Below are 11,648 nucleotides of genomic sequence, written 5' to 3'. Positions count from 1 at the left end.
TCTGGGAAGCAGAGCAAATTCAATTGGCTTGAGAGGGACAGAAGAAAAATGTTATGATTGTTTCTACTTTATTATTTTTTCTTTTGCTAACAAACATACGCTGTCTGAGCTGGAAAGTGCTCCAGCCCATATTCATTTAGCCATTGTACTGGTAAGTGGTGGATGAGATATTCATATTTCATATTCAGTGCAATAAATCATCCTCTTGCAATGCAGGTAGCTGTGTGCTTTACACGCAGCAATCCCAGCAACGATGATAAAACAAAACTTTCCTTAGAAAACAATTGAAAAAGATAAGCAAATAAACTCTTGGTGAGCTCTCAGCACCGAACAGAAGTGTGCACTTTAAAAGGAAATCATTTATGCTGATGTCTTCCTTTCCAGGTGATTTCCTTCAAACCAGCCCACCCCAAGCAGCACCTGCTGCAGCACCAGGACATGCAGCAGGTGCCGGGGCCCAAGGCTGCTCGGGCTGCAGCTGGGAGCACAGCACAGGGGACTGAGCATGGGCTGCCCTGCAGGCCTTAATGAGAACAAACAGCAGCTCTTTTTCTGCGTGGAATCCCAGTATTGCACCGTTTGATGCGTCTCACAAACAAAAGCTGTAAGAAAAATGAAACAGCAAGCAACATAATTTCCTCAGCTGCGTGGTGTACAGCTATTAAAATAATCTCAAGTGCATGGGTACATCCTGTGAGCAATTAAAAAAACAGCTAAGTGCATAAGCAAAATGTTTCACCTTTAAATAACTGCAGGTATATGCAAAATGTTTCTTAAAATATTGCTTTTTTATCATCCTGAAAACTTAATTTTGCAGTTGTGCCCATCATATAACTTAAAAGGTATAACTATAGCCCATTTTTCACTCAGAAAATCTGTTATCAGAGAGGTTCAATGTTTAACTTCTGCTTTGAAATGAAGTCTTAATGTAGCCCTGTTGTATGTGTTTGTTCCTTCAGCAACAAAGGAATGTCTTATCCAAGCAAGGTTTTCTTCTGGAGGATGTTGCTTGAATTGTAGTACTTTTCTACACTGTGCTTGTGCCTTTTGGGAGCACCTACCCCACAGGGACAGGCTGAGAGACCTGGGGCTCTTCAGCCTGGAAAAGAGAAGGCTCCAGGGGGACCTTATAGTGGCCTGAAGGGGGCCTACAGAAAAGCTGGGAAGAGACTTTTTGTAAGGGCATGTAAGAAGAAATTCTTTACTGTGAAGGTGGTGAGACACTGCAACAGGTTGCCATGAGAGGTTGTGAATGCCTCCTCCCTGGAAGCATGTAAGGCCAGGCTGGATGGGGCTCTGAGCAATCTGATCCAGAGGGAGGTGTCCCTGCCTGTAGGTAAGGGTAGGAATTAGATGATCTTAAAACCCTTCCAACCCAACCATCCTGTGATTCTATGAAATAAATATCAACATCTTCATAAATAGCTAAAAGGAGGTGAGAGATAAATGGCTGAGGGCCAGGCTTTCCTTGGTGGTGTGTAGCTATAAGACAAGGAGTAATGGCCTAAAGCCTGAACACAGGAAGATCATGAAGAACTTCTTTCCAGTAAGGGTGATGCAGCACTGGAACAGGCTGCCCAGAGAGGCTATGGAATCTCCCTCTGTGGAGGTATTCAAGACCTATCTGGACACCTGCCTATGCAACCTGTTGAAGGGTAACTGTTTAGCAGGGAGGTTGGACATGATGATCACTTGAGGACCCTTCCAACCCCTGTGATTCTGTGGTTCTGTGAATTCCACAGATCCCAGATGCCCCTCCTGTTGACAAATGTCTCAGTCTGTGCTCTTTCAGAAACACTGAGAGTAATGTGAGGAGGGTCTACATAGTGTCCCTGAAGGATGTAGATAGATTCAAGCACTCTGTACACTTGCTGACAGCAAAACAAAAACAAACACAAACCTACCCTTCAGGTATCAGCTGTTTCTTATAAGGGGAAGTGCACCATTCTGTAGATAGCAAGAGGACACCACACTGTGTGCAGTCCCACAGGCAGCTGCATCCTGGCAGAGTAGTGTGGCAATGCCCTGGGGAAAGAGCTGCTGTATGCTCCTGTCCTAGCATACTGGCAATGTTCATTAACAAAGTCTACAATATTGTGGCTATGGGAATTGCTCAGGAAAATTTGGTCTATAACAAAGTTCGCAGAGGGACTTGCACAGTTCTCTTTATGCTGAAGCAGTTATCTGAGCTATAGTTTAGGTACATACAGGGACAAAGTCTTCATATAGATAATGGTTCTTGGTAGCTCTGAAGGAGCTCTTATTGGCTTAGTCTGGAAAAAACAGCATTTTTAAGAATCACATGAATAATTTGAAAAACAACTCTTGGTGCTACTCTGCTCCAGCTAACAATGTCTGGGGACTGGGCTCCTCTGCAGGGATCACTCCGCTCAGACATTTCCAGATTCTTCCTCTTCTTTTGCTTAGGACTGTACTGAAAGCCAGCAGCCTTACAGGACAGCAACAAAGGACTCGCTAGTGGCAGCTGGGTGGGCAAGTGTTGCGAGACCCAAGCTACCCTGGTGTGAGCTGCAGGCAAGGACAGACCCCTGGCAGTCTTCCACAGTGAATTTTGCCACATCTGCATGGTGGGAAAACAGCCTCAATACAGCAGAGCAGTGGTGGTGATGGATGGAGCTGACTGTCTTCTGGGTCACATTTCATCAAGGCCAGCTGCTGAGTGTGGGTTCAGCATCCCCTGCCTGGGGAGGGGAGTGCATTTGTGTGTGAGAGACATTACCAACTGTAGCCTCCATGGGGATTGCCAATAGGGTCTTACTTCAGCCAAGTGTTAACTTGTTGCAACACTAATCATTTAGGTTTTACTCTATGCCTTAATTAACTGTGATGATGGAAGTGAGGGGCTGCTTCCCGGTTCAGAGCCAGCAAACATGGGGGAGCCAGAAGGAACTGGGATACGGGACACAAAGTTGCACTGGTGGGCAGCAAGTGAGCAGCCACCAGCCATAAAGCATGTGTATGATGTATTTCTGGGGGAAAATAGAAGCAAAAAGGAGGCGGAGTGCTTTGAAGGTGCCTGCAATGTCAAACTGCCTGCAGCACCTCCCCAGTGGGACAATTACCAGCATCACTCTGGGATTGCTTTCTGTGCTGACTTCCTAGACAGATTTTCAATATTTTTTTTCTAAAAGCTCGCTGCCATTTCACTGATTGATGCCATACTGTAGCTTCACCGATGATGTCAGGCTGCTACAAACAGGAACGGCTCTGCCTGTGTCATGGATGTGGCTGGAAGTGACAGAGCAGTGGGGGGCTCAGTGAAACCCTCCCAGAACTTGCAGTTGAGTTGTGGGGCTGAACACGCAGGTGGCCTGGGGCTACAATGCTGTCTACCACGTAAAAGTATTTAAAAGCTAAGGGAAAGAACTGCCTCACAAGGGAGATTAAGACAAGTGATTAAAAAGTACGTCTGAAGTTTTAGCTCTCAATAACGCATAAACTATATTGTTTCTAATAAAAGCAGGAATAAAGGCATAAGAATTAGGCTGTGAATTTGCACTTTTGCCTTGTAGCATCAGGAGGACCCTGATGGCAGTGAGATGAGCACGGGCAGAACACCAGAGGGAAGCAGGAATCTTCCCCTCCTCCTCTTTCTCATCCTCCAGAGCATCACTGAAGTGAAGCATGTCCTCCCTGCACACTGCAGGGATGGGCTGCTGCTCCAAACATGCTCCCAAATGCTCCTTCTCAAACTGGGGAAACTGCCCTGAAATGCTACCCATTTTTTGCTGGTGGCGGAGTTAGCTGGAATGTTTCAGTCCCTGTCTCATGTTGTGTGGTTGTTCTATTTGTACCTGGGAATGTGTTTCTGTGCAAGCATAGACATCAATGCCAGTTTTCTTGTTCAAAACATGAATTAGCACAAACCTTACTTTATTATGCTATCAGAAATGAAGACAAGCTGTTTCAAACGTCAATAAGCATTCTGCAGGGATCCATATAACAGGAGGGTTTGTGAAGCTGAAGGGTCAGCTTTTCCTTCCAGGGAAAATGGTTCCACCAGAAGATTCAGGCCTTACCTCTGCTGGATGCTGTTAACTAACACCTGTGCTGCCCTCCACATGTATGAGACTCACCCTCCCTGCTGTCTGGGGCTATTTGTTCTTCCCCCTTCACTGAGCATTACTCAGTGCACACATGCATATGGCTGTGCTCCCTCAGCAGTGCTTGCAGCTCAGCACAGCTTCCCCTGCTCACTGAGCTCAGCAGGAGCCAACGCAGCCCCTCACTGAGTGTCGGTGAGACCACACCTGCAATGCTGGGTCCAGTTCTGGGCTCCTCAGTGCAGGAGAGACCTGGGCACTGCAGAGTCTGAGGATGGCCCACCAACATGATGGAGCAACTGGAACATCTGTGCTGTGAGGAGAGGCTGAGAGAGCGGGGGCTGTTCAGTCTGGGGAAGAGGAGGCTCTGGGGGAATCTCATCAATATACAGCAGAAGGAAGGGCCTATGTCCATCAGCGCTGTTAATAGGTACAGCTGTGGGAATGTCTCAGATAAACTTGAAAATTGATTTTGCTGAGTTCACTTCAAAAATGGAAAACAACAACTAGTTAATCCTTTTGTACTGCTTATTTTGAAATTCAGCTTGTATAGACTATGTTTTTACTGCTGATTAGTCTACAATGAAGGCTTGAATGAAGGCAACAGAGAATGATAGCTTTTAGCAGATGGAAAAAAAATAGATCTTCAGATGCTTTGGCAGCTGGTGAGGTGAATGTAGCATTTTGGGACTGTCTGGAAATATAGTAACCAGACATTTTAATTAAAAAGGTAATTATACCCACATGTTTTTCTCTTACATTGCATTGGTCCAAGTCAACAGGTGTTTTTATTGTGAATCAGAGGGCTACAATTTATTAAAAGCTCGGCTTTCAAATAACAGACAATAGTGGATGAAATCCAGCAAATGAACTGGAGGACACAGTGGGCCCTTCTCACTCAGCCAGCACAGACTTTGGATTCCATAGGGGTGGCACCTTGAGTGACCCAGAGCTGCTGCTTCCAGTAGCAAATCCCCCAAAGATTTCACCAGCCCTACAGGAGGAGGCCCACAGCCTCCCTGCAAAAGGAAGTCATTATGCTGCAGAGTATTCTAGTCTGAGATCAGTTTCTTGGATCTGTGTCTCATTCTGGAAATAACGCCATCACTATCACCAAAGGAAGTATGTTGCAAAATCCCCAGAGCAGATTTTATTTAAAATGTTACTATCATAAAATTCCAGGCTATGAAATGAAGACTTTGGATTCACATTCAAACCTTACCCCTCCCACCTTTTTAAAATATATAGATATGTAGTCAGAAAACGTAAAACATGCTGCAATGATACAAATATATTTTGATACAGAAATTACAGTACATTATAAACCATGAAAACAAATCGAGGCACTAGACTGTACATCAGCTCTGTTCTGCATGGTTGTGAAGCTGATACAGACTCACTTTTGATGAATAAAAGAACCTCTGATTGGTGAACATAACTCTACAGGTCATATTGAACAATGTGCTTTGTTGTGAGACGTCACCAAGGTCACCGGTCCTGAAGGAGATGTCCTTCCAGGACCCAACGCTCCTATGCAACACGTGTCGCTGCCACTACATGAAAAATAATCATTTTATTGAATGTCTAACTCAAAAAAAACCAAAACAAAACAAAACAAAAAAAACCCCAAACAACGCAAAACCATTTAGTATTGTTAAATAAATAATTATTCCATACAGTGGTCGGTTTATATTACACCGCATTGGCCATTGGAACAAATAAAGTTTAATAAATAACGCGCGGGAATGTATCATTTACGCCTTCGCTCGTAATTCTGTGCTATGCTCCTTTCAGAGGACCCTGCAAGAAGCAGAAAAGCATGAGACACATTGAACAGCCACACATAATCCCACAGCCCACATGGCGCCTGCAGCCAGGGAGCAGGGAGGCTGCAGCTCCATGAGAACTCCAAGGTTCCCCACCTCCCAGTGATGCTCCTGCCCCACAGAGCTGCTCGGAGGCTGCTGCCAGCAGAGATTTGGGGTCCTGGCACAGCCCCCAGCTGCTTAATTTGGTTCTGCCCCTCAGAACATGTAATTCTTCAGGATGCTGAGGGTCTGTGCCTTTTGCTTCTCATCTATGAGCTGCCTGAAGTACTCTTAGCTCACAACCTTTTCATCTTCAAATATTTCATTACGAAGAGGGGACTTGAGCACTGAAATCAATGCCTGAATCTAAAAGACTTTCTGCACTGACATTCCCACCTCCTGTTCCCAGCATAAACCTTCCTTGCCTCCAGCCCGTACTCACAGCCATAACTCGTACCAAAGGCTGCAGCAGAAGCTAGGCTAAACCCAGAGCACCCCATGGGCAACTGCCACCTATAGCAGTCCAGTCAAAAACAGCGCTCAGCAGTGGTGGGAGAGCTTTCCTCCTTGCTGCTCTAACACGAGGGAGCTCTGCAGAGCACTTCTGGGCAGGGCCTGACCTCAGCAGGCAGAGCTGGTCACCTCTGCTGTGACCCCAAGGAAGCACCGCAAAGCACAAGCCTGGCGTGCGTGAGCACCCTGCAAGCCTGGGGGCATTCAGCACGATGTGCTGCAGGAGCTGCCACTTCTGAGTGTCACCATCACAGTGAGGTGTGGTTTTTCACGTCAGCCACAGCTCAGCAGGGTAAAACCTCATTATTTCCCTTTGTTACAGATAAATACTTAAATACCACAGCACAGTACTCCAACTATGCCAGAGATTTTGAAATCAAAGCAATCAAATCTTTGCCTTTTTCAAACATTTGCTGTATACTGCATCCTCATACTCACACAAATGATTCCATTGGGATTACAAAACCCCATTTGTTACTTCCAGGCTATTTACTTTTATGATAGCAGAGATATTTACAGGTATTATGTATTTAATAGCTATTGCCACCGCAGATAAAATTGTACGAAATTATTCATGATACATAGCAATTTGCAAGATGATGCAGAGAGCAATATTACTAGTCTGAACGGGGATTAATTGAAAATAAAAGTTCCTGACAACCATAATTGCAGAATATAGATCACAGCATGTATCCACATAATATAAAGGTGTCAGCTAGTAATTTAACTTTTATCATCCATTTAACAAAACAGAGAAAACTATTTCAGAGACATGAAATGGGCATTAGGGCTTGGGGTTTTTTTTCATTCTTTTTTTAAAAAATTCCTATACTAGGGAATTAACTGATGCTTTATGGCTCATGATGGCTTTATTTAAAGCATTTGTGGCTTTATGATTTTTTCATCGCAGCCCCACAGCAGAGCTGGAGCTTCTGGCAGCCCAGAATCACCTACAGGCTCATGCTTGTAAGGGAGGAAGGCTATGGGAAAATAGTAGAAATTCACAGCATTCATTCAAGGACTTAAGTGTTTGTTTGTAGCTTTTTCCATTTTGTGGGTAAAATTAAAACCCAGAATGTTTAACAGCTGCACCTGCAGAGTTAGATGCTGCCAATTGCAAAGCTCTGCTCTTTCACCTCCTGCTCCAAGTCTGAGCAAGAGTAATCTGCAGAGACAAAGAGAATACTCCTTTATCTGGGAGACCTGGAATTGAGTGCAAGTTGAAATAGGTTCATGTTTTCAGCCTGATTTTTTTTTTCCCTGATGCATCAGTGAAATGTCGCTTCCTTGCCATAGCACCTTGAAGACAAGAAGAACACACACTGAAAAGGACAGAGGAGTGAGGGAAGCGCCCTGGGGACCATCACCTTAATTCACCAGCTTGGTGGCAGCCAGCAGCAGGTCCAGCCACACCAGAAAGCAGGGCCAGGGGCACCCTGACACATGTGGATTCAGAAAGCCCCAGTCCCTTCTCAGAGAGCTCTCTTCTACCAGCCCATGGGTGAGAACAGGGGCAACAGAGTTAAGCAGCTGTGTATTACTGATTCAGTCACATACATACCAGAACTTAAAGATCTTTTGCCCATAAGTCCAACAAAGGAGTCTGTTTTATGCCCTGAAAAAATATATTTGGGGATGTTTTAATACATTTTAAATAGGAGGGCTCTTAAGACAATGCATTCTACAAGGAAAGAAGACACAGACTTCAGAATGATTCATCTCACATACTCATTTTTCATGCCACTCTCAGAGCACGGAGAACAAATATTGGTTACTGACTCAGATTGACATGCGTTGCCTCTTTTCTTTGTTTAAATATGACAGAAAAGCAACAACCAGTAACTGATTCTTACTCATTTCCCGATACAGTTTTGTCAGTCTTGTCAAAGGCAGCGTCCTGGCAGAGCTTTCATCTGTATGATACACCTACTCTACCTGTAGGTGTTAAACCCTCCTCACCAACCAGGCAGAGCCTTACTAGAGATGGAACCAGTGCGATGCTGTCTGGCCGTGTCTAAGTCAGACAGCCAGGCTCTATTTGTGGAATATTTATTACCTTCCTGTTCCACTGAGCACTCCTCAAGCCACTGGATTTGTAGAGGATAAATTACTCCAGCTTTTGGCCTCTGGCACGTATCAGATGTGGCAACAGCTGTAGTTCAGGTAAGGATGGAAAAGGAGCCATTCTTCTTTCTCTAAGCTGACTTTTGAGGCAAACAGAGATTTCTCTTTGGGAAAATTTTGCCTGGCTACTTCATCTACAGGCCCAGAGGAACAATTTCAGACCTCGCAGGAGCTGAAGCAGCTTTGGAAGGCTGCAGGTTTTTTTTTTACTTTAGCCAGCAGGATGTTTGACTCTGTAATTGGTCTTCCAGTGACAAAATCCAGTGATGAACAGAGAACTTATTGACCTCTGTGTGGGCAGAGGAGGTCTCACAAAGTAAGAAAATAATTTTTAAACTGATTAGGTCTTCAGATCCTATTTAAGCATCTTCAGATAGAGAATACACCTGTCCTTGTGCACAAGCAGGATACAGCACACTGCTGACACCACCTCCCACTCAGTGTGGCACAGGCACAAAGCAAGGAATGCACACTGCTTCTGTTGGCTGCTCCTGTTTGTAGGGCAGATTAGCAGCCAGCCCTTCTGTCAGTAGGGCTGACTCAAACCCAGACAGCACAGGGAGCACCTCACGGCATCTCACTTATCCCTGGAATCATGTTCAGGGATTTGGGAATTCACAATTCTAATCTTCCAGAGTTTGCTGTCTTAATTGTTCCTCTCTGAGCCTGGCAGCAAGCCTGCCTCGCTTCTAAGAAAGGTTTACAGAGCCCCCTGAGAAATTAAGAGCTGCAGCATCCTCACTTTAATGTGGATTGAGATCTCCCAGCGAGTGGCGGCTCATATTGAGTACAGGTTTGAGACATGACCGTGGGGTGGAGCAGTGATCCACCTCTGGTGCTGCCATTCCTCAGCTAAACTCAGCCACACCTGCACCCTGAAACATGCAGTTCTCCATCTGAGTATCTTCACATAAGTATTTAAAATATTTACATTTTTTAACTTACTTTTGTGGGAGATCTGGCCATATCCTGGTTGGAGGAGAAAGGAAAGAAAAAAAAGGGAAGAGTAATTAAAAAACAACAACAACAACAACAAAAAACACAAACAGGCAAACATATATGATGTTACTGCATTATTTTAAAGCATCAAATACAGAAATGACACCAAGCACGCTCCAGAGACATAAGGAAAATTAAGGTGATGTTTACAATTGCATTTCTCTTTGAAGAGACAACAAAATCTGATGCCAACATACTCCTTACTGTGTGTACTCAGCAGTTTAGCCTGAAACCCGTTCCTTTCTGACTGGGGGTTTATCTTATACTAAGCTTGAACAAGCAACAAGAAAACTCTGGAGAAAAACAAAGTGAGAAGGGAAGGGGACCTCTTTGGGGTGCGGATGGATGCTGGCACAGCATGCAGGGGTGCCCTTGTCTGGCTCACCCGCATCCCGCTTGCCCATGAGGCCGAAGAACTGCTGGGGCCGGGGTCTCCTTGCCATCCTCTGCAGAAAGTGCTCCAGAGGAAGCGGCAGCTCCTCCTGTGGGGTGACAGCACGGCACTCAGCACAGTCCCAGCACCCCCAGCACCCATCCAGCCCTCAGCCTCAGCACTCACCTTCTGCTCACCGTCGGCCCAGTCTGCCCAGTAGCTGAGGTCATCGGGAGCTGCCATCTCATCAGCCAGTGCCTGTGCAGAGGCCAGCAGCAGCACGGTGAAAGCCAGCGGGAGCCTCATGGCTGCCTTGATGTCCTGTGGGGTGCAGGGTAAGTGCCTGTAGGGTAACCTGCACACTTACACATTCAGGGACAGATCACACACACAGACACACACCTGCTGCCCTGGGTGTGCATAAACCCTGCAGCTGGGCACCACAGCATGCAGACACACATCAAGGTGCACCCATCCTCAGACCAAAGCACAGAGCTACATGGGCACACACCTTCACATACAGATGTTTGTGCATCTGAATACACCCTCACATTTATGCACACATAGCCATGTACATGTAGATCTAGTTATAAGCTCACCCGTGACACACGAGCTGCACACACACAGCTCTCCACACGCACTCTGTCCAGGGATGCTCACACACACCACCAAATACACCCTTAGCCAGGCTTGCGCATGCAGCACACAGGTGTGAACGCACAAGACACGCAGGCACTCTTCCTCCTATACAGCCCGACACATCATACAGACATACACCCACAGAAGTCCACAAGCACGTACCCCCACAAGCACACAGACACGCACTCTAACGCCTGCAGGCACACACTGACAGACAGACGGACGGACGGACGGACGGACGGACGGACGGACAGACAGACGGACACGCACCGTTCGCAGCGGGAGCCGAGCGCTGCTCGCCGCGCATTGGCCGCCCGCGGGAGCGCTCCGCACTTTATAGACCTGGCGACGGGGAGGGCCGAGGCTGCCTCATTTGCCTAAATGCAATTACCCCCGCTTTTATCATCCCAGCCCCGCGCCAGCCCCCGCCCCGGCCGGCAGCCCCCGCCCCCAGCTCCCGCCGCGCCTCCCGGGGCTGCCCGGGGCCGCTCCCCCCGACCGGCCGGAGCAGGGGATATAGGGAGCGGGCACAGGCTGCGGGCACAGGGAGCGGGTGTAGGGAGAGGGCACCACCGCTTTTCTCTTCCCCCTCAGCCCGTTCCGACGGGAGAACAGCTCCTCACCTCCGCTTAAGGAGGGCGGGCAGGGATGGGACGCGCGGATCTCCGCGGCCACCCCAGTGCAGGTCCGGGCTGCCATCGGCGCGGCGGGGATGCGGGCAACGGAGCAGTTGCGCAGGTTCTGGCTGCTCCGATGGGACAAACGCTATCCCTGCCTCTCCAGGACGGGCTCCCTGCCTGCGGCCATCCCATAGCACAGCATCGGGCGCTCTGTGCTGTTTGTCAGGAGAGTACAGCGCTTCTGAGCAAGAAAATGTTTCTCGGGTGCTGAAATCAGCTCCCTGGTACTGTCCCTCTGCTTGCTGCAAGGTGCTCCGCTGAGGTGCTAAACCTCCTCTTCAAGGACAATTAACTGGGAGGTAACTGTGGGGCCAACTGGGGACCTAGCACTTCATCTGTTAAATAAAGGTGTGACTAATTCCAGGCCTCCTTGTTCAACAGAAACACTCCCCAGTTCCTGAAGTATTTCCCCAAACGCAGCCTGGCATTAGCCTCTTCCCAACACTGG

General features: G+C 47.2%; 1 protein-coding gene across 2 annotated transcripts; it reads right to left on the bottom strand.

Moving 5' to 3' along the window:
• Nucleotides 1–5,183: 5,183 nt before the first annotated feature.
• TAC1 (tachykinin precursor 1) lies at nucleotides 5,184–10,879 on the bottom strand. 2 transcript variants are annotated; one of them, XM_048951851.1, is made up of 7 exons: nucleotides 10,765–10,827; nucleotides 10,707–10,727; nucleotides 10,068–10,202; nucleotides 9,894–9,990; nucleotides 9,455–9,478; nucleotides 7,947–8,000; nucleotides 5,184–5,864 (listed from the first exon to the last, which is right to left on the bottom strand). In XM_048951851.1, the coding sequence occupies exons 1-7, from the start codon at nucleotides 10,825–10,827 to the stop codon at nucleotides 5,815–5,817; spliced, it is 444 nt and encodes a 147-aa protein (XP_048807808.1). In that variant the 3' UTR covers nucleotides 5,184–5,814. The 2 variants fall into 2 exon arrangements, with proteins under 2 accessions (XP_048807808.1, XP_048807807.1); XM_048951850.1 differs by lacking the exon at nucleotides 10,707–10,727 and having other exon boundaries at nucleotides 5,185–5,864; nucleotides 10,791–10,879.
• Between the last annotated feature and the right edge of the window lie 769 nt (nucleotides 10,880–11,648).

This window comes from Lagopus muta, chromosome 7, assembly GCF_023343835.1.
Source record: "Lagopus muta isolate bLagMut1 chromosome 7, bLagMut1 primary, whole genome shotgun sequence".
Lineage (NCBI taxonomy): Eukaryota > Metazoa > Chordata > Aves > Galliformes > Phasianidae > Lagopus > Lagopus muta.
The sequence above is the reverse complement of the archived record's forward strand: the minus strand, read 5'-3'. Positions and strand labels throughout refer to the sequence as shown.